Source organism: Eutrigla gurnardus, assembly GCF_963514095.1.
Source record: "Eutrigla gurnardus genome assembly, chromosome: 15".
Lineage (NCBI taxonomy): Eukaryota > Metazoa > Chordata > Actinopteri > Perciformes > Triglidae > Eutrigla > Eutrigla gurnardus.
Genome location: NC_139938.1, coordinates 7145188 through 7168945, shown reverse-complemented (window position 1 = coordinate 7168945; position 23758 = coordinate 7145188). Strand labels below are relative to the sequence as shown.

The 23758-nt window shown below is 41.5% G+C and overlaps 2 protein-coding genes across 3 annotated transcripts in view; one reads left to right on the top strand and one right to left on the bottom strand.

Moving 5' to 3' along the window:
- Window positions 1–1980: 1980 nt before the first annotated feature.
- LOC311026365 (scavenger receptor cysteine-rich domain-containing group B protein) lies at window positions 1981–14260 on the bottom strand. Its single transcript, XM_084029886.1, has 12 exons — window positions 13937–14260; window positions 11748–11887; window positions 10665–10697; window positions 8897–8935; window positions 8067–8369; window positions 7550–7618; window positions 5151–5465; window positions 4423–4491; window positions 4059–4130; window positions 3636–3953; window positions 2934–3017; window positions 1981–2847 (listed from the first exon to the last, which is right to left on the bottom strand). The coding sequence occupies exons 1-12, from the start codon at window positions 13969–13971 to the stop codon at window positions 2534–2536; spliced, it is 1791 nt and encodes a 596-aa protein (XP_083886012.1). The 5' UTR covers window positions 13972–14260; the 3' UTR covers window positions 1981–2533.
- A 5915-nt stretch (window positions 14261–20175) lies between these two features.
- Window positions 20176–23758, top strand: part of tspoap1 (TSPO associated protein 1) — a 63491-nt gene continuing 59908 nt past the window's right edge. For both annotated transcript variants that reach the window (XM_084028113.1, XM_084028112.1), the window contains exons 1-2: window positions 20176–20353; window positions 21135–22141. In XM_084028113.1, the coding sequence (XP_083884239.1) occupies window positions 21251–22141 (891 nt within the window). In that variant the 5' untranslated portion in view covers window positions 20176–20353; window positions 21135–21250. The remainder of the gene's footprint in view (window positions 20354–21134; window positions 22142–23758) is intronic.

Sequence of the window (23758 nt, the reverse complement as noted above, 5' to 3'; positions counted from 1 at the left end):
CACAACTGAGGTTATAATTCTCCAACAATCAAAAATCCCATTAGCTTTCTGTCGAGGGAACTAGTGCGACGCTAACTTCGGTGGTTGGCCTACAAACGTATACATCATCCCTGCAGCACACTGTTGATAATCCTGTTGATAATCCTGAATGTTTTATTAGATTCACTCCAAAGGCTTTTAACATCACAACATTGTAATACTGGAGGGGTTAACAGGATCCCAGCAGCTAATTTCTACACAGGGGACCCACCACGTAGGCTTACTGAAATAAAAACATACAGTATGGCACAAGAGCATATATCTTCCTTCGATTAGATTTGTCTTAGGCTAGAATATAAACTCTTCCAATGAAATACACAAATGTATGTTTTTTTGTTGTTGCTGTAAAGCATGTGAAACCAGTAAGTGCATGTCCCATAGCTTTTTGTATGAGTAGCAACTGGTAATATTTAAATAATAATTCACATTTGTATAACAATGGTTATAGCCCATGAGGGAGATATGCTGTCCTCAGGTCTGATTGGCAGAGTCTACTTCAAAGCCTGTAGCTGATAAAGAAAAGACACACCTGTGACCATAAAGCACTTCATATCTCCCTTTTGACATGAACGCACGTTGCTTGGCAGAGGAGAAGAATAATTTTAAAGATAAAGGTTAAGAATTAATCAACGGTTGTTTCTATATATAACTACCTAATTTTCTCATTATTATATAATAATGTGTTTAAAATATATAAATAGAATATCATTTGTTGTTATGTAATATAAATTGTTTGTGAACCCATCTTTGTAACAATGGCTTCGCCATGTCTGGAGTTTGTAGAGATTGTAGGAATGATGCAAGCCAGCAACGCTAACATGCTGAGTCATTTCATCATGAGTCATCAAACACGCCCTCTTGTACAGGCCATTCTGTTTCCTGGTCCGTGGAGACACTGGATGTTTCTGAAATTGATCAATCAGTTCTTACTCTGCTCTTGAGCCTGACTGACCATGGGAAGTCATTTTAGCTATATTAATTAGTCAAAAGGCTAATTTAAATGATTATATCTCTAATTGCTTTCAGAATCCAAATTTAAGATGATTTTGAATAATGATTGAGGAAAATTAAAGATTATTATTCATCTAAAACAGCAATATCTTTCTTTATAACTTTAGTTTTCAACTAAAATGTATTATTTATTATTGGTAATAAAGTCAAGAACATTTGAATTTGTTCAAAGTTACAGTATCTGCCAATGAATGCTCATTACACACGAGTGTTTGGTTGCTAAAGCCGCAGCGTAGGCTACGTGGTCTGGTATGATCATTAGCTTATTGTAGCTAATGTTAGCAAACTTTCTATTGATACATTAACAACACTGGACTCAGTTGTTGAATTTATTCTGTACTTTTTCTACTATTAAACTACATTTTAGCATTTATCATTGTCTGTTAATTAGCATGTATCGCCAGTATGCTAATGTTGAAATTAAGTAGTCAGTTATTTTTCATTTTTATAATATGCCAATTGGCTTATACAGTATCATTTGTGAATTGCATATTAATTGCCTGACTAACTGATTCACTTTTTCCCTTTTCTTGGATACATGGACTGACTAAGCAAACAATGTATAGCTCAACAATTAGCATCTTTCTATTTGTGAAAAATGATAAATGACAAGGAAAGAAATGAGATGTCTTAAAAAGTTAAAGATGTAATACTCTTAATAAAAACAGACCCAACTCTAAAACTCATAATCTCCCCTAAAAATTAATGACTTGAAAAAAATGAAAAATTCTTCTCCCTCGAACAAATTCAAGTGGTGGAGTCACCATATTTGCATTTGCCATTTAAGAAGAATGTAACATTAAAGTACACAAATGCAGATACCGATTTAAATGCCTCTGTTTTTACACCAGAAATAATATTATATATACCAAAAAATAAGAACATTTATTTTGTCACATGGAAATGATTATTAGTTACATTTATTTATATGGTGGTTTACAGAACACAAGTATCACATCATGTATTTGTAGCCAGAGAGACGCCGTATATTCACAAAAAATAACACATTTATTCGTGGATGTTTCTGTTATCTTACACTCTTGTGGTTTGTTGTATATAACTTGTTTGTTTGTAGTATATAGTTTTATCGTACATATTTGCAACATTTTGGAGCTCACGTCCACAAACTTGTCTCCTTTTATTCGCATAATTAATAACTGAGGAACTTCCTTTAGTTTTTCTTACTTAATCATCAATGAATCACATGAACCGTAAATATCTTAACACTTTAGGACAAAAAAGCGGGAGCCACACAATTTATAAAAAAAAAACAGTGTACATTGTATTTTATATCATATTTATTTATAAAGTGCTTAATATGCATAGATAGTTTAGTATGTAATTATATATTGTCATATTGTCATTGGTGGAGGAATATTCCTTCAGCAATGTGAGAGCTGTTATTTACATAATGTATACAAGTCCCAGGTCGGTAAGCCCACTTCCTACCCACAGCGGCGATGGGAGTGTGGTTCTGTTGAAATCACGACAGTGAGCAGGTGACGCCAGCATCTTCATTGTGGTCACAGTTGTGCATGTTCCAGGATATATGGGAGCACTCCTGCAGGGAGGCCTCCTCACCGCTGCACTTGAGATTGTCCAGCAGGATTGTCCCCGAGCCGGGCCCGAAGAAAGCTTGTCCCCAAGCCACCGTGGCGTCTCCGCAGCCCAGTTGGCGACACACAACCTGAGCGTCGGGGAGGTCCCAAGCATCATCGCACACCGTGCCCCATCCAGAATCTGAGATCATCTCCACCCGACCCTCACATCTGTGCTGGCCGCCCACCACTCTCACCACTGCAAGAAACAAAGAAGAGTGACATGAGACCCAAACGGGAGGAAACGAAGTGATTTAGCACTGGTTGGAGATCAGTTTAACATACCTTCAGAGGGTGGCGTGGTGGTGGAGGCAGGTATCATTTCTGTTACTTTGAAGTCACGTCCATTTCCAGCGAAAAAGTCAAAAGCTGAGGGAAGCAGAAAAAAAATGATGATGCCTCTGGGTAATACTTAAGAAATATCAGGTCACAAGTGGAGCAGCGAGGCTCTCTTGTAATTACTCTAGTGATCAATATAGGAAGCATCGTGCTTGGCCACAATGCAGAGACGCACTTTGCAGCAACTTTACATCAATTGTTTGTCAAATGTGTTCCTTTTACCAAATCTAATTACCTGCAAAAGACAACTGATTTTAAAACTGCTGCCTTTAGAATACATGTATAGTTACAGGATGTACTATCTAAGTAAAGGGGAGCCTCTATATGCTTTTGATTTAGCCTTGAAGAAGTGGGATTTGGCCTGCAGGCAGGCGCTGATGCTAATGCGCCTCGACTCATCCGCTGTATTTTTTATATCCTCTCTGGGCCGTACCCTCCTCAGAGTACAACACTCGTGCGTTGCGGCCGGACAGCTCAGCAGGGGGAGCGCACATGACCGGATGAAAAGGAAGTAGGAGCTTTCAGCCGATTGATGAAATAGGATATAGATTTGTGATGTGGACATTCAGGGTAATAGATGTGCCATGTCATGAATGCATGAAAAAATGTAGGCCCACATGATGCTAGAGAGGTCCAGTCGGGTCTTACGTTCACAGATGACTCCAGCGTCCTCATGGTGGCCACAGTTTTGCTGACCCCAGCCCAGGTGGAAGCAGTCGGGGAGCTGCGTTTCAAAGCCGCTACACTCCACGTTGTCCAGCAGGATCGGCCCCTTACCATAGCCGAAGTAGGCCTGGGTCTTGGCCTCACGCGCTCGGCCACATCCTAGCTGCCGGCACACCACCATGGCATTGATCATGTCCCAGTCATCATCGCACACCGTCCCCCAAATATTGTTGTAGAAGACCTCTACACGACCCTGGCAGCTGCTGTTGCCATTCATCACACGAATAGCTGGTATGGACGCTTAGGTGTAAACAAAAAGTTACATCATTTACAATCAGTTCATAAAATAGCCCCCATTTTCAGGTCAACATTATCACATACTGTATTTGAGTTTTATACAGTTACCTTTTATCTTGGTGGTCGTGGTAACAGTCGTTGTCGTTCCAGTCGACGTGGTGACTGGAACGTTTTCTGTTGCTGGAGGGAATATGTGATGCATGATTAAATAACTTGGTGGCTCAACACACCTGTTTATAATGATCATGGTGAGGTGAGGCTGTTGCACACTTTCACCACTATGTTTCATGGCACTGTGGTGCAACACATCTAAAGACAATGGGGGAGAAATGGCTCCCCCTGATGGTCATTTGTCAAAAATGCACTTTTAATATTACTGAGAGGGGGGGGGGGGGGGTCCTAGCAAACCAAATTGGACATGTTGATGTGAAGGAGAAACAATCAGTGTGTGCTGTATAGTCTGTTTGTATACCTTCAGTGTTGTATGTCCCCCAGAACTCTCTCTGGCTCTCTGTGGCCACGACAGGTTCAGTGGTGGATCCTGAAGTGGGTATAAATGGAAATGAAATAGTTACTGTACAGCTACTATTACTATCTCTACTAATACTACTACTGCTTGATACTAACACAGATACCACTACTATACTACTACTTTTCTCATCCTCCTCAGATAATTCATTACCGGAGATCAATAAATTACCAGAAGATTTTATGTTATTTATACTTCAACATTACTGACTTATTATTATACTATTATTATAGGTGTTATAATGACATTGGTGAACCTTTGACTTTTCCTCTAGCGCCACCATGAGGTTCACATGTGTTGTATTAGTGAACGTATCAACGATTGTAACAAATTTCGGTAAACAATTATTCCTCAGAAAGAACTTCAAGTAAAAAAAAAATTAAAGTTATCCAGTACTTTAGCGCCCAACCCTGATTGCATTCTCATCAGCCTCAGCTGTTCTTTGTGTTTAGCATGCTAACACGCTAAGCTATAATTCTGATGGTAAACATTGTACCTGCTTAAAATCAGCATGTTGGGGTCGTTATTTAGAGGCAAGTTACCATGCCGACATTAGCAATGACCTGGAAGTACACGCTGACGGAGCTACTAGCGGGGCTTATCTCATAACTACTAGCTTACATCGGTGAGACACGTGTCAAAGCATATTCCCGGGACTGAGGTGGGCGTACCAGTGCAGGTGACCCCGGCGTCCTCATGGTGGCCACAGTTGTGTTTGCCCCAGTCAAGTCTTCTGCATTTAGTCAGGTCCGGCTCATTGCCTTGGCAGTTGACATTGTCCAGGAGAATGCGTCCCGTTCCGTAGCCAAAGTAGGAGTTGGTGTGTGCGTAGACGGCAACGCCGCAGCCTATCTGTTGGCACACCACCTGGGCATTGGTGAGGGCCCAGTCATCATCACACACTGTCCCCCAGTCTCCCTGGTAGTGGATCTCCACCCGGCCCTGGCAGCTGTTCTGTCCATTCGCTAGACGGACGGTGCCATCTCCTGAAACAAGATGCAGAGGGAGGGATTTATAGAGACTGGTGTTAAATTCATCTTTGTCTGTTTTTATATGTATATTAATGTCAAATTGAATATGTGCCAGGATTTGTGGGCATGTGTTGAAGACAGAGAAATGACTAACTGACAGTGATACAGAGGAGGGAGAAGGGTGTGGGCCTACTATGGCAAGTTAAGGTGCACATCTGATATAGCGCCAAGCACATGTTGTCATTATGCCTCGGCCCGGACAAAAACACACGGAGACAATAGACATTCTCATGTGTCCATTTTAAAAATGTGTCAAGGATGGTTTCACTGGTGGGTTTAAAGAAGGCCGCCCGAGAATTGGCTAAATACGTCATCTGTTAACAAAGTTCTGTTCCTGTCTCTTGTGATCCTCTTGGGAATCATGGAGGGAAAGGACCACAACAAAGGCCAACCCAGCAAACAATAAGGACGGTGTGGAATTGAAGAGGCCTAAAGGTGTTAAGTAGTTTCCCAAAAGATACTTTCCCCTGAGCTCAAAAGCCTTTGATACTTTTGTACATTATCATGGTAGTTTCACGAAACTGTCTTCCTACTGACCATTCAGTTTTTTGCTAAACCTATTTTCTAAATACACCTGGCTGTGTGTTTCCTGCACTTTGGACCCACACAATGACAAAATAAGCCATCATTCATGATTTAATTAAACCTGCCCTTGCATTTTTAGTAACATCTGGCATGCCACCTGTCTGCTGGATTTATTTGTGTGTGTGTGTGTGTGTGTGTGTGTGTGTGTGTGTGTGTGTGTGTGTGTGTGTGTGTGTGTGTGTGTGTGTGTGTGTGTGTGTGTGTGTGTGTCTGATTTTGATCCAAGAGCATAAAAAAACATCCTATCAAACGCAGAGATAAGCTGGCCCAAAGTTTAATTCCTCTGTATATACCGGTATACATGTTTTCTAAGTATCTATTACTTTCAAAAGTAAATATTATTCACATTTTCTAAAGGAGTGAGCGCAAGACTAATGGTCCGCTATACTTATTTAGAGAGACAATGCCGCATATATCCTTAAAACTTTATGCAAATCAACCTGGCACGATTCCATTTTTAGAGGTGAGTGACTCATTTCATCAGTTTTCACTGAAGATTAATGGCACATACAGGTGTGGTTCCTATTTTCCAGGGTCAAAATCTCAGACCCCCATTAACAGATTTGTTTGGCCACTTGTTTGGCAAATAAGCTGTGAAAAAAGGCACTGACGTTTTATCATATTTATAAGCTGATGTGGCGAATGTGTTAGCAAATGGTTGCTCCAACATTAGCATTCATTTCTAAGTTTATTTCTGACTGAAGTCCAATATTGGCTCTACATTTATGTCCGTTTTGGTCATAACAATCTTAAGAGGGAACAAACCTGAATGCTGGCTGAATGCTCGACTATGTTCTCCAGTGAACCACTGACTTCTCCTTTGGTGCTGAGCATAGACTCTACATAAGTAGTGGACATATAGTGGTCGTGATATTGCTGTATTGGAGAAGACTTGAAACTAGAGATTGAGACCATAAACTCATGTTTACTGAGATAATACATTAAGTGAGAAGTAGGGTAATTTTCCCCTCAGACTTCTAAGATATCAGACTTCTTTTTGCAATGAGTTGCTGCCCCCTTTTGGCTGGTAGAGAGAATGCAAGTTTAGGGGCACATCAGCATTGCCTTCACTTTTTTGAACCAGAGGTTGCCGACTGGTGATGAGCGAGAAAGCCAATTCCTCTACTGCTTCATCACTACTGTACATGCAATCTCTTTCACATACTGTAGAAATAGTTATGTGATCCATTGTTATGTAAAAATACTGGTAAAAAAAGGTTTATTATTGTACTGTTGTTTCACTACCTTGGGTTGTAGTAATACATATCTTGTTTGCAAGTATTCATATAGTCTCTTTCGTATTATCTTAAAATAATTGTTTTTGTTTCTGGAATTTGGCCATTTGCCTTTATGTTTTAAAAAAAGGCAAATTCATCCATCCCTTCAATCATCCCTCTGACGTTTCAGGTTGGCAGAAGACCAGTCTCATTTAGATAAAAGCAGGGAGCACTTACGTAAACCGGAGTTCTCCTGGGGCGGAGTGATGCGATCCTCAGAACCTTTTGCCCCCACCACCGCTAGTTCTAGCAGCAGAATGAAAAGGAAGCAGGGATTTTAGCCACTTTGTCCTCTTTTCCTACCAGGGTAATACATGAAAAGATGATTCACCGCTACATCAGCAAACCTAACCCTCTAAAGCCTACTTAGTCACAGAGACAGATAATTGTTTTGGCCAATTCTGAGCTTGTACTTTCAGTCAGTGTTAGACATCCTATGATTCAGGGGAACCGACCATTTCTTTCTGGAGCAGTGTAAAGTTACCATCATGTATTAGCTTTGTGTGAGCATAGTATATTTTACATTTAAAATGCTCAGTGAAAAAATGTTAAAATGTTGAATGTTTCTAATATCATGATCCTGATACAATGAAACACATACAAAACAAATCTCTATCATCAATGGTCCAAAAGTTACTTCATCATTGTGTTGTAGAAACATGGCTAGGCTTTAAAAGTTGTATGAATACTTTACCTCTGCAGGTAATGCCCACATCCTCATAGTGGTAACAGTTGTGGACGCCCCACTCCAGACTACGGCACTGGCTGAGGTCTGTCTCACTTCCTGTGCAGTCCACGTTGTCCAGCACGATGAGCCCCGTCCCTTGGCCAAACTGAGAGCTGCTGCCCACCGCCGCCGCCACTCCGCAGTCCAGCTGCCGACACACCACGTTGGCGTCCACCATGTCCCAGTCGTCGTCGCACACCGTGCCCCACGACTGATTGTAGAACACCTCCACTCTGCCCTCACACCTGTGACGTCCGTTCACCAGTTGTACTTCGGAGAGACGAGCAGACATTGCATTCAGTGTTTAAACACAGCTCTGTTCCTTGTCTTTGAGATGGCGTTCGGCTTGTTTGGTTATGATTGTGACACCCACACGGAGAAATCTGAGGCTTATAAAGGCTCCACTGTCTAGGGACATTTTAACAACATGATTCTGTTTGGGTGGGGGGGGGAAGAGATGAGAAGACAGACGAGCGTGGCTCGAACGTAATGGCCGTTAATAGCAAAAAGTCTAATCCTACCAAGTTAAGGCACACAATAAGCCACATGATTCCTTGGATGCAGGAGGGTGGGAGGTTGCATAGCAAATAAGTGGGGATTAGAGAAACTGAGAGCTGGAAAAGTGACCTTGTTTAAGAAGCCCCAGGCATGGATCTACCTTCTGTACTCTCTTTCACTGACACACAACCAGCCACTGATATGTTCTCATATCGTGGCTTGGATGCAAACATGTTTTTTCGGGACATGAGTGTCTGGGCGGGCGTGGAGGTGTAAGTGACCGTCTAGCTCGTGCTTACCTTGATACTGCATCGTCGCGGAGGTTTGCACGCCATTGGCTGAAACGGGAGGGAGGAGGGAATATGGAGAGAGACGGGGAGAGAGAGTATGGTCAAATTATTTGTTGAAAGGAGGCTCTTGGCCTTCAATAGTTACTGTACTCTATATCTACTATATCTATTTTCCTGTAACACTAGACACAGGCTGAAACCTTAACAGGAGGCCTGTTCAGACCTCATAGAGCTACAACAGAAATGTGTTTGCCTGGTCCTTTAATTTGGGTTTTAGCCTCACTATGAAAAGGGAGGAAAGTCAGTAACTATTTATACAGACATTCATGGTCCTCAGGGGATCCATCCTTCTAAAATTGGTGATCCCCTGACTTTTCATCTAGCGCCACCCATAGACTGCAAGACGTGGAGGTGGTTACAATGATGTCACCCATTGGCTTGTAGACTACCGTTTTGAACGATCGAGTTAGGCATTTTGGCCGCCGCCATCTTAGGTTTTTTGTGGCCACAAGTGACACAAAAGGGTGGAGCTAATAACAACCGAACACTGAAGAAGACATTTTAGGTGATCAAAACAGGGACAATTAACATAAAGTCCAAATTAAAAATATCTCTCTTCCATATGGTGACATTTCAGAGTGAAACTGCATTGACAAGCATGAATTGACGTTGGGATGAATTTGATTTGGCACTAGCTGATGTTAACACTTATCATATTTTGTTTACCAGAACAATTGCTTTTTTAAATTGTTAAATTCTTAAATGGGCAAACAATATGACCAGGAATGTGATCTAAAAGGGTTCAAAAATCTTTTTTTTTTTATTTCATGTTGACTTTTCATGTTGACTTTAATAACCTGAAAACACAGGTTGTCAGATGAAAACACTGCAACTCCCAGACTGGACAACACTGTGGTAGCGACCCATCAATCACGAGGCAGCTCCGCCCTACAGCATACCTCTTTATGGGCTAGCTGACTCTAAATGGACCATAATTTACAAATTCATCATGCTGTATTCAGGATGAAGGCACTTTTCAGACTTGATGGTCACGACTTGGTGCCACCATTAAGGTTCAATGTGCTGTGAGAGAAATTTCTAGATTTCTAGATGTGTTGTTAGCATATGCTAACATGCTAAACTAAGATGGTTACTTGATAAAGTCTCATGGTGGTCCAACGGAAGGGACTTGTGATTATGAGCATATTAGCGCATTAGCATTTACTACATGCTAGCATGGCTGCCAACTAGTCTTATTTTTCAAGTGAGGCACAACTATGATAAACTCGTATCTGTGAGAGGGAGTAAAACATCTAATCAAATAGCTCTCTCTATCATTGTCCCTTTGATTAATGCTTGTCTTTGACGTTAGCTGAATGATTAAATTAAAACAGTCACTATGCAGTCCTGAAATATACATTTCTGAGATGTGTTTTGACATAACACAGATTTACCTGAGAGTCCCACTGGGAAATGTTACTGGACCCTCTATAGTAGAGATTTTAATGCCTGAGGACTAAACTCTCCAGTTTCAACAACTCAAAGTGACTCCAGAGAGATTTTTCTACCCAATGTAGGTCAATTTACAGAATTCTCTCATTCGTCTGTGGTATTGATACATGTAGAATATATAGGCTACAGTAAACCTATTTTAGCTTCAGGGGCCGGTATCACATCTGTTTAGTGCGTCACATGCAGCTTATATTTGTGTTTATCACAGTTCTTATCCTAAGGATGATCAGAAAAGCAAAATGTGTTTAACTTAATTATTACTTACTGTTTACAGCCCGTTTGTTTATTTTCACGTCTCCTGAAATTTAAACATACACACACAAAAAGATGTTAGTAAGGCACACATTTGGGTATTTTGACTCTAACAAGAGACAAATGTGATAAATGGCTGTCAGCACATTTGAATATATTGCTCTTCTCTTGATATTTGTCGATCTATAAAGTCCAGTGAGTGGAATCGATCCTTCATAATAACTCCAGGGCTTTTAGCCAGCTATCACTGGTCAACACAGTGCAGACAGTAACTAACTGTGGACACAGCAAACACTCATCTGCAGGGAGCTCCATGTCCGCCATTATGAACGCCCCAAACATGAAGAGAACAAGTAAACCAACTCATGTGTCACATTCTGTTTCAGTTTATGGCACTAAGTCCCTTTTCCTTGAAAAAAAACATTATATATTGTACATATAATATGTAGCATCTCAAACTTAATGACTGGAGTAGCCTATATGCACCAAACTTTTAACCTTTTATGATTCCATTTATAATTTTGCATTTATAACGATAAAGCACCACAAATAGGCATGGGGCAATGTGCAAATTTCATGTCACCATTATCCTGCCAAAATAATTGCGATTCACTATATTATCCCGATATTCATAAAGACATAGCAGCAAAACATACTGGAATCACTTTACCTCACATTTTATCACAAAAATATTTTTTATTACATCCCAGATATTGTTAGTGAAGATCATCAAGGACAATACATCATTTAAAATTGAGTGAGTGAGAAACGTGAGTCTGTTCTTTCTGATAATTCCAGGAGCCCAATTTTTTTATTTTTATAAAATGCAGTTTAATCCTATATCGTCACATCCTCTTTAAAACCAAGATTAAAAAAAATGTTACATGATACTAGAAAGTGAAAGAGCAAATGGAAATGCAAGGCCTTAACTGTCATTACACTATTATGTCTTTACTAAATTACTGTTTGTCAGTATTTCTCAAAAATGGATCCAAATAGAGAAAAAAATTCTTTCCATTATCACATGTAGCATTCTGAACATCTACAGCAGAACATGAACTAAACGGACATCTCGATGCCTTGCCCCCCCACTCACCGAATCGCAGCAGAACACTGACGGCCACCAACACGAGAGACCCCAGCAGGGACACCAGGAGCCAGACGGCCGGGGTCCAGCACCGACACTCGCTCTCCACCACACGCTGGCCTCGCATGACTGCCTGACTGATCATCCGCCTGCAACACACACCCACACGCCGTCAGTCGCTCATCAAGTCCTGCGTTATGTGAACACACCTCTGAATGTAGTAGACTATTGTTTTGGTTGACACTTTCGTACTACTACAAAACAACCAGTATTTCCTTGTCCTGGTTCAGACTAGCCTAATTATAGTATTGGATTGTTTTCTCTGCTGGAGCCTCGAGCTGTTGTCATTGTGATGTAGTAAGTATTGATGGTCGTCTAGCTGAGGAGAGAAATCATTTCCAGAGATCACGTGATGCACATCCCTCCCCATGGACGCAAGAAAGCCGTTGTGGCACATAAACACTTCTCAAAGTAAAACCAGGAACCCTAGTTTCCCAGACGTGGGCATGTGCCATGGAGTAGTGGAAACAGGGCGTCCGGGTCCGTTGTGGTTTTGTGAGCACAAAATGGCCGCCCTGCATCGACACTGGCAGCAGGTCACAGAGGCTGCAACATTTTAGTTTAATTTCCAAGCTCCCTGGCATCATGACCAGCTGGGAGGGCTCGTGTTACGGACAGAGGCAGGCACCTGTGTCGTGGTTTTTGATAATCAAGGGGGATTTTCCTTCAGACAGAGAATATCGGGATTCAGTGAGAATCACTCAGTAATCAGAGATTGATAGCAGTGTGTTCGGACACTGAATACGTTCTTCTCAAGTAAGAAAATGCGACTGGCTGTTTTACATAGAGAAATAAAAAAGTGTATTTACCAATTTTAGAGCAACTTTCCCAGGAAGGAAGTGAATGGTGTTATTGGAAGCGTGTTGTCATTGGGAGACTAACAGTGTGTGGCTCGGCCTTGGCTTGTTTGTCTCTATGCTCATGCAGAATTCCCCCTGACCTTACACAGGAATGTGTATTAGGGGATGATGAGGGGAGAATTTGATATTGGCCCCTCGAGATAGTGGACATTCCGAGCCCAGGGGGCACAAAAAGACATTTCTGCTTTCTGCGGTCCCCATCGTCAGGCCTAAACGCTGCTTCCTGCAATCTGTCACTAGAATCCTCCAAAACGCTTAGGCACCTGATGACACTGCAGGGGCGCCTCTCGTCTCCTTGGAGAGCAGGGGGAGACGGGGGAGGAGGAGGAGGAGGAGGAGGGGTGTTAAAACCTTGAGGCTATGTACTGTATACATGCAGTTATCTCCAGCTTGTGCAGGTACATTTAACAACTTTTTGTAGGACCATAACTGGCAAGAAAACACTCAACAGCAGCCACAGAGGCCTGCACAGTCCTCGCCCAGGTCCGGTCCATTTCCACCGCACTGTTGCATTGTGTGAAAAGGTGCAGCGCTGAAGGCCAGGGGCCCACAGAGAGATCATTGTGCGTCCGATTGGGAGGTGGGGAGTTTAACACCAGCACCGCACTCGAGAACCACGGCTTGTCTCATTTGCGGACTGCACCAACAAACCACTCGAAACTCCGGGACAAATGGCTCAGTTATGAGGGATGAAAAATAATCTAGTCCCCAATGTTATGTTTTTCAATACTCCATTCATAGAAGGATGTAGCGCAGATCCGCTGGGGAATAATGTCGCCTTTTGTGTCGGCTCCGCTTCCCCTCCCTTCTCACTTCCCCGTGCTGAGAAATAGCTGAAAGATATCGGCCCCACAAAAATACCCCTTAATGTCTGAGTTATACCGCAGAATAATACTGTCAGTCTCTTAAACTGAGACTTTTACTGTGTGACAGTTAAACAGAGAGTCAATGCTTCTATCAGGCGAAGAAAGAAATACTTTAGAAAATGTGGAAATGTAAATAACTAATAGAATCTGAACATGTTTGACAATATATGATCTCATATTTAATATCTGCCTCTCAACAACACTGAAAATATGAACATCGCAATTATCTCTGTCCCCTCATTAAAACAACTCAAATGACAGAGAAAGCTCAATTAAATCCATTAATATGTCACAGAACCACACTCAAAAAAGTATGATTTATTATTACCTATTGGATGAAGTCAATGAGGTGAAAAAGTATCATAATATTCAAATCAAGTAAATAAAAAAATACTCATTCAAAAAAACATACCTGTTGTGAAAGTAGTTATCTTCACCCACAATCATAAAACAAATCTAATAAAAATAGGATTCCTCCTCCCCCCAAAAACCTGAAAGATGTCCTCAGAGCTCAGAGAGCAGGCAGCTTAATTCCACAAGTCACACAGAAAGTTAATGTAGAAATGGAAGCAGGAAAGTCCAGCGTATCCAGCGTGACTCCCGTTTAAGGTCGTTCATCTCCTTAACCCTGCGTGACTTTAAATACCTGGCTCCAGTGACAGAGGTTATGTAAAGAACAATAAATACCAGAGCATTGTATGTTAATGTTCCTAACGCCCCGTACCATCTACATTTAAAAGAAGCAGGAGGAGCAAAAAAAAAAAGACGGACAGACAATGAAAGATCACTCTTCAATGGTAGCCCTGCATCTCCAGTTTCAGGTACACAGAAGGTGCGGTCCTGCTCATCTCTGCACACACTCGCAGAGGACGACAAGGCTGTGGCTCAGATCCTGTGTGTGTGTGTGTGTGTGTGTGTGTTTGTGTGTGTGTGTGTGTGTGTGTGTGTGTGTGTGTGTGTGTGTGTGTGTGTGTGTGTGTGTGTGTGTGTGCATAGGACTCTCCCACATAAAAGTACTCTAAAGCAAAATACTTTATGAGGAAATGAAAATCAGATAGTTGTGCACTGCAGGTCCTTGAAGTTTTTGAGTTTTGAAAATCCTCATTTAGTCCCACAGAAAAATTATGACATAAAGACACTGGATCCACCACGGCCAAATGATGAAGGAGAATCAATTATCTGCTTAGTGTGGGGACAACATGCTGCATTTGACCTTTTTAAATAAATAAATAAATAAATCTTTAATTATTTTTTTAACACCTTCATAATCTCTCATCCATTGACTTAAACGTCTTAAAAGTCACATTCTTCATGTGTTATCAACATGACCTCAAAGTCAGCAGACGTCCCCTGAAGGAAATATTACTCCCTTTCATTTCCACAAATTCCTACACTGCATCTAGTTTGTTTTCTGAAAAGCTTGATGAGCTATAAAGAGGCTCAATGTGGTTATATTTCACATATACAGCATATTCTTTGGTCCTTTCTCCTAACATTGAAAAGCCGGAGGCCTCTGCATTGTGCAGCAGACTAATAGCACTTGCTTCCCAACACTAATCCATCCTGAGCCGCAGAGAAACGTGCAGGCTGACGGCGGACATTGACAAGCTTTTCAAGCACCGAGTCTTGGCTCCTTTCTTGGGTGTTGCCCCAATCAGTGGTGGAGCCAAAATACGGGGATTCAGTTACATGAAGCTACTTTTCTGAACCTGCAGGATGGAATTAAGAAGAAAAACCACAATCAAAGTTAAGGATTTACCAGCAACCTTGTAAAGAACGAGTGAAGTTGTTCACAACAGTAACAACACAACAAAGCTTAGCTTTTAGGTGGGAAGCTAACAAATATGTGATTTCTGGCCACCTGATGAATGAAACTAAGATATTCACTTTCTTCTTTCTCCACCAGCTCTTGAGGGCTGGCTAGCTAAAAGCATCACTGTGGTCACCAGCTAATCGCTAACTTTGTCTGTCTGTTGTTGTTAAATGAGTTTATCAGAACGTTTTTTAAAAACTGTTAACAGCTAGAAAGGATCGTAGTTAAGGCCTGTGATAAAGGACTGTGGTTAAGGGCCATGGATGAGGACCGTTTGTAAGGACCTTGGTTGAGGACCGTAGATAAGGATCGTGGTTCAGGGCCTTGAAAAAGGATTGTGGTTGAGGGCCGTGGAGAGGTACCGTGGTTGAGATCCGTGAAAAGGTACCGTGGTTGATGACCATGAAAAAGGGCCGTCGATAAGGTACGTAGTTGAGGACTGTAGTTGAGGACCGTGGATAAGGACCGTAGTTGAGGACCGTGAAAAGGTACCGTGGTTGATGACCATGAAAAAGGGCCGTGGATAAGGTACGTAGTTGAGGACTGTAGTTGAGGACCGTGAAAAGGTACGGTAGTTGAGATCCGTGAAAAGGTACCGTGGTTGATGACCATGAAAAAGGGCCGTGGATAAGGTACGTAGTTGAGGACTGTAGTTGAGGACCGTGAAAAGGTACGGTAGTTGAGATCCGTGAAAAGGTACCGTGGTTGAGGACTGTGAAAAGGTACCGTGGTTGAGGACTGTGAAAAAGTACCGTATTTGAGGACAGTAGTTGAGGACCGTGGATAACGATGCAGGTGAAACCAAAACAATGAGCTGAAAAACGCTACATAGAGCTGAGGGGAGCTGCTGAGGTTATATGAAATAGACCATCAGCCACACAGTTGACAACATTATAAAGAAATCTGCAACCTTACTGGATCTGGATCAATCTGGATTCTGGGGTGAAGCTTGAACAAAGGTAACTTTGTAATAAACAACTTTACAGCCAAGTCTTTATGTAATCTTAGTAGCTAGTGACATTGGTAGCGTGGTAGCAATGGTAGTGAGGCTGCGGTAGCAATGCCGTGGTGGCAAACTCAATCACAAGGTAGCCCCGCTTTCATCCCCTGCTTAAAGGTCTATTTGACTCTAAATGGACCATAATTTACTAAATGAACATCATGCTGTATTGAAGAAGACTTGAAACTTGAGATTGAGACCATAAACCCATGTGTACAATGTTTACTTAGATAATAAATCAAGTGAGATGCAATCAGACGTCTTTTTGCAACCAGAGGAGTTCCAGTAGAGGGATTTCAAATGTACGTCACTTCAGCGTTGACTTCACTTTTAAGAACCAGCGGTTGCTGCCTGATCTATGCTACAGTTAATAGGGCCAGGATGAGAAGAGGAGACAAAACTACTGCAAACAAAAGGAAAAAAAGGCGCAAGAAAGCCCCATCTCCTCATTTCCTGGTTACATTTCTGAAAAGATGCATGTACACAATGTTCTCTGTTGAGAATCGAGATATTTCTGCAATACGTGTCTTGTCAGCATGTTGATGAATTGGAGAGGTCAGCTATTGTGTATGTTGTTGGAGGTCTAATTTATATCACTCCATAGGTGCAGAAAGGAAGGAGTACATCACCTCAGGTTATATGTCATGAGTTATTTAAACACTTTTGTCCCATAGCTATCGGGGTCTTGACACAGCAAGACTTCCTGGTACCTTTGTGTTAAACAATCATTTTAAGTGGGTCATGAAGACAGGTAGTATTCTGTATCGCTGGTGAAAGCTACGTAAGTCACTCATACCTTACTCATGTCAAGAGATATGGGAGTTACTGTCATGTATTTGTTTGATTAGAAATGAATGGCAACAGTAGGTTCTATGTGTAATACAATGTGGGCTCAATAAATAAACTTGATCTGACGTGTTTGTTTTAAATATTTTGGTGCTGCCGCTATTGCATAACATGGAGGGTATTATGTTTAAGGTAAGGAAATCCAAGTGCCAGATTGCAGACAGTATTACATCATGCATAGATCAATGCCCACAAAAGACATTGTTCTTGTAGGTCAGGTTATATAGTGCATTCTAGTTCACAGGAATGTATATGGATGTATATATATATATATATATATATATATGGATGTATATATACTGTATATATACACACATATACATAGCATCATTGCTGTAATTTAAACACACTGTTAACTGTATTTAAATGGTGATGATGATGATGATGCAGGTATCAGGATTTTTGCAGAGCCTTTTCTCTCTCTTTCTCGCTCTCTCTCTGTGTTTCTGTCTCTTCCCAACCGTCTGCCACACGTGAGCAGACAGAGATGGAAATGAGAGAGGGAGCAGCTCAAGGACACCCTGATAACGGAGTGGAATGCTGAATCTCTATCTCGGGCTCTTTAATTCTCACAGTGGACACGCCTTGAGAGATGCCTTCACCTACTGTATTCGTCCATTAGCATACTACAAAACAGTCTAGAAGGACACACAGAAACATAGACTGAATACCAAATACACAGTTTATACAAATGCCACCCAGTGGTCAGATGTGGTAGGCCTTACCTCTTTGGATTTTGGCAACATGATATTGAAACGGTATGTACATACCTTTGAGGATTTATACATTTCAATATCGTTGCCTTTGCCAAATAATGAAATCTCAGGAAGCATGTTATCAAAGACCCAGGGATCATATTAAACAGTGCATTCCTGTTGATTATCCTCACATCCAGAAAAAAGTGAGACAACATTGGGATGAGAGTAACAGTAGTAATATGTTAAATGCACAGTGTGAAAAGCAGCATATAACTATACCACACTATTAAACAGAAAAGCATAAAGGATGAACTCCCTGATTAAAGGAAAGATAACCAACCATTTGATCAGGTGACGTAGAGTGATGGGAAACAAACAAAGTGTCATGGTGATATCCGTCTCCCTGTCTCTAATTCAACCAGCATGCATTGTGATCCAGTGATTGATTCTGTGCAGGCCTGGCTCACCTGGATGAGTCTAATGACTGTGTTCCAAACCGTATACTTACATACTCCTTTTCACATTTAGTACTGCAGCAGCTCTAATGCTTTATGCATTTAATTTTGACATTCTGTCACAACATTGCACCTGGCTTGCATACTACAAAATGCGACCGGATGCAGTCAGACGTCTTGGTATTTTTTTCATAGTGCATTTGAGCCAGGCCTGCACCGAATCGATCACTGGTGATGTCCGTGCAATGCATGCTGGTTAGATTTGTGTCTGGCTTGATCTGACTTGCTCTGATGTCATGCACACGTGGGCAACGATAATCATTGACTGCAAGACCCAGGGCATGGTGGGAAAAGTCTGACTGTCGCCTGATCAAAGAGCTGATTGGCTCTTAGTTTTGACAACAAACGCCACCTTTTGTAGAAAATCCCAATTTTCTGGGTAATTCTGAAATGTAAGGCTAGATTGTAAGCTATTAGTCTAATGTTGTGCAACAAAGGTTTCTTTTGTTAACACATATATCTTGTTTGGTGATAATACAAACTAAATTACATTAGAATTATTGAAAATATAATTATATATTATATATAATATATTATTATATAAGATTATTCATATGACTGATACACAAGCATTTCCATGTTTATAGAATTACACACTATCTGAACATCGTTGCCAGAACTTCAGATTGGATCTAACTGGATTGAACTATTTTTCTGACTTCCTGTAAATTATTTGAAGGCTTTTGGAAACTGAACGCAAGTTTTTGTGCCCGCCCCCCGCTACCAACACCTGACCTCATCCACATTCCAGGCAATAGTTCAATTAACCTATTATGCATTGAGACATATATCAATATTTTCTAGTATACTAGTTTGATAGCATGGGTATTTTCAACAGTTACTTTAAGCCCAGCCTTCCTTTTTCTGCATCTGTTCCTTTCCTACTTCCTGTTTGCTATTTATCCAAAATTGTGACACAAGGGCTGTCTTGTCAGTGATATAAGACACGTGCACACACTGTGAGGACACATGACATTGCACTGAGACATTATAGGGAAGGGGTGACAAATGTAAACAACTGCTGAAGAAGGTTTACTTTGCAGGAGTTGTGTTTTCTTTCAATAGACAGTGTCATACAATCAAATTGTTCCCCATAGGACATAATTACTTCATACTGGTTTCATAAGATTGGTTTCTTCTCCACAGCACAATGCTTTTAACCCTCCAAATGAGCATTCATTTATCATGACAAGATATTAATATAAGTTGTGTACTGTCAGTGTTGTTTTGTTTTTAAGTAACAATAGAATTCCAATACAATGACCCCTCTGAACCGCGCACCATAATCTAGGCAAATTTACTGACTTAACTACTCTGCACTTGCAGCATGTAGCCACTAGTGGTCATCCATCTCACGCAAGTTGGCTGGTACACAAGTACGTTGCCTTCATGGAGTGTCGGTAACTATCCAGCAAATGTGTAAATGCATTCACTTAAGGCGGAACTTTCTGTATTAACTAAGAAGTTTAGGAGTAGAATAAATTACATTTAGAAGGAATTATGAAGATGGATAGAGCCAATAAAGATTAGTTGCTGAAATGTTTTGATTACATATCCGATACACAATACTCTCCTCGTTGTCGTTGTTGCACGACAATGTAATTCCATCAACCTCTGACTTTTGAAATTCATATTAAAATGTTGTTTTGCTACACCAAACGGCGACAAGTCGCCAGGAATCGCAGCTGGTGTTTACGTGGTGAGACCGGGTACGTGAAGGCAGCACTGTGCCTGGACGGGCCAGCACAATGACGCTGGGCACAGACTGCGCGTGTGACACTGATGCCTCGCAGATAAACAAACCTCTCCTTCCGTGGCTCTGTGGACCTTTAACAACTCACGTTTACAACTTCCGTGTTGTCAGACGGCTAGTTTTGACGCCGACGAGCGACCCTCTGTTGAAAGAGGATGACTCCATTGATGAAAAGTTAGACATGAGAGCTGAGTCCGCCGGGAGGTGAGTTAGTTACAAGTTGTGGCGAGAAAACTTAACGGTAAGCTAGCACCGGCTAACAGGACGTGGTAGCTAGTGGTCAGGACTTGGTCCAGCTCTGATGTACTAAACTGTTGTTGACGTTATTACATAGCGTTGACTACTTTAGCAGCAGCTACTTGAACAGTATAACGGTGATAGCTTGTTGCAGTATGCTAGTTAATTAGCCCGAAGTGCCCCATCCTCTGTAACATGAACCACCGGTGAGCTAAGTTGAGCTAGTGATGAGTATAATTGGCTAAGGTGACAGTCATGACAGCTAACGGTTCACTGCTTCTCATTGGACGCTCACTTGTTGCATCCCCCTACATAATCTCCATCATCTACCTCGTGTTGTTTTGTTTTTAAATGTGGGTCGGTCTGGACATGTGTTCCTTATGTCAGGATTAGATTAGATTAGGTATAAATACGATCATAATTTGCTTGGTGAAGCGTCTGTAATGAACCTTTATGCCATGCAGACTATTGAATTGTGTGCATGTTGAACTTCTCATAGCCAAAGCAGGCAGCTATTGACACATATTTCTTTGCTCGTTGATGCAAAGGGAGGGTTTACACCAAAAATCATTGTGCTTGCTTTCATAAAGAGCTTCTGAGTGCTGTCCTTTTTTCCCTGAATCCTCTCTCTAACAGAGATGATCAATACTGAAATAATCGCTCTCACCATGCCTGAAACATTGCACTTCTTGTAACTACATTCCTCTAAATCATACCTGACCATTCCTCCACTGTCTCATCTTTCCAGTGATCCAGTGTGATAATTGCATGCTGCATGATAACCACCCATCATCCACCTGCACCTCTTCTCACTTCTGATGCATGGCCTCTCTTTAGAAATGAATACATCTCGCCGTTCTTCGCATGTCGTGCTGTGACAGTATCATAATGAGGGAAGACAGGGATAACCCTCTGGCACTCTCATCCAAGAAAGCATGCCAGGGCCAGACGGACTATGGACACGAGCTGGAGAGGCTGCGTGCTGATTGGGAAGCAGAGAAGAAGCAAGCACAGTCGGCCCGTGGACACCTCTCTGTGGAGCTTCGGCACCTGCGGGAAGAAGCGGAGAGGGAACAGCAGAAGGCTGTGAGGGAGCAGGCAGCCAGGCGAGGGTGTCAAAAGGACAGGCACGCTAACAGATCCCAGCGTCTGCCGGGGAAGGAGGTGGGCATTAAAGACGGTGGACGATACACAGAAGTTGAGTCCGCAGAGAAAAAAGCTTTCTGTTTGTGCACAGGAGAAACGTATACGCATCTGGAGAAGTTGCTGCTGACTCTGTATGAGAAGGTTAATGGTAAGCAGGCAGTCTATAAATTGCAAAACAGGCAGGAATTGGAGCTAGAAAAGGCCATCTTCCTCTGCCGCCTGCTAGAGACCCATGGACTGTTGCAAGGGAGGCAAAGGGCCGGACACCCCAGTCTCTCCAGAACTCAGGGAGACAGCAGTAAGTCCTGTCAGACAAAGCCTCTCCTAACCAACTCCAGGGCCTTGCCACAGAGATCCCAGACTGCTTCCCACTCACAGAAGAAGAAAACCAAACCAGATCGGCGAGAGCAGCCTTTAGGGGGGACCTTCTGTGCAGCGGACCCCTGCACCACCACCGCAGTCGTGGACACCTGTCGGAGGGGCTCTCTGGAAATTTGTCACCCTCACAACGCTCCCCATGCAGGCTGGGACCACCAGCCCCCCTGCTGCACCGAGTCCTCTGGGTCAGACAAGTCACCGCCCTCCAAATGCATGGACGGAAACATGGAGGTAAGCTATTTTCATATTTCCAAATACCACACATGGTTCCTAAAATAAGTCGAGAGCAAGTAAAGTATTGCTAGTGTTTCCTCTTATAACTTTAACTCAGAAACAAAATAGGTGTTCAATTACATATATTACAAAGTATGTTGGTAGTGGTTTTGGAATAGAAGTGTAATGTCTTTTGTCAACAATCCTCTGTATCATAATCTTACATTTAATATTGGAATGTTTTTATGATTTCATGGAATTTAGTCATATACTATATATATTTAGACCTTGGCTTAGGAAGGAAACAACAGAAACTGAACTACTGACCCCATGATAATCAAAACACATATTTATTATTAATGTAAAAGCTACAGCGTCATCACAGAACATAGCATAACAAATCTTGCAAATAAATGACAAACTTTTATCAGTAGATTTTTATACCAATGGGGTAAAATCCTGTCTGACCACTGAGTCCATGTTATATACAAAACACCTGAGGCATGAACCCCTTGGCTATCATAGCCACCTCTCTGTCTTCTTACTAGTAGTGGTTTTTGCAGGACTGCTCCCTCTTAGTCGAGGAATTGGCCATTTTGGTCATTTTTAGTTGATTATTCCTTTTTTTTAATGTTTTTTTCATGCTGAATGATCTCTGGTAGACACAACATTTAAAGTTGAACTTGTGATTGTTTGTGGAGAAACTCAGTTTTTACACAGTTTGTTAAATTAACTAATTGATTAGTTGACAAACTTGTAGTTGACTAAGAATTTCTTTGTTCGAGGATAGCCCTGACTTTTTGCATATAATTAGCCTAAATCAAGTGAAGTCGGTATGTAACTGTCAAATAATTCCCTCCTATTTGAACTGAGCTTAGTGTCTGGTCTTTAGTAAATGGTGGTGCAGAGCCAGCAGCAGTTAGATGGAGATTTGCTTTTTGTAGCAAAAAATGAGAACCATTTAGCAATTAGGTTTCACTCTTGTACAACAGAGAACCAACCCAAGATAATGTTGCAACCTGTTTTAGTTACTGTTATATGTTAAAACAAAAATGTAATATGACTGGTGTTAAATCAACGTTAATGTTGTCAGAGAAGAAGAGCTGTGAGGATGTGAGCAGAGAGGAGGGGTTAGCACATGTGGGGGGATCTGCTTATGCCTCTCGGAGTGGCAGAAGTGGGTCAGTGTTTCTGTCTCTTAAATTTTGGATTCATGTTTTCATAGTGCAGAAATTGAATAATTAATCAGAGCTCCTGACTGTGTCTAAACAGCTTTGCCTGCATGCCAAACCTCATATTTCTTGCATGGTCCTGCCTTGTTATCACAGCTCCTGGCAGCAGGGCAAAGTCAATATTTTAAAGGCGTCAGAATGGGAATCCAATTTAAAACGAGAATGGTCTCACGTCTCTTTCCATTATTCATGTCAGTGTTGATATGCTCTATCTGCTATAATTCACTTTCGTATATTTGTTTATAACACAAAAAGTTATTCTGGTCTGCAAGCTTTTTTTGATTTTCAAAATAACCTGTTTGTGCTATGAAAACGTTATTGAAGATTAAATAGGATAATGTATTTGAATGACAAATTGCACCTATGCAATTCACGAAATGAAATATCATAAAATATATTATAA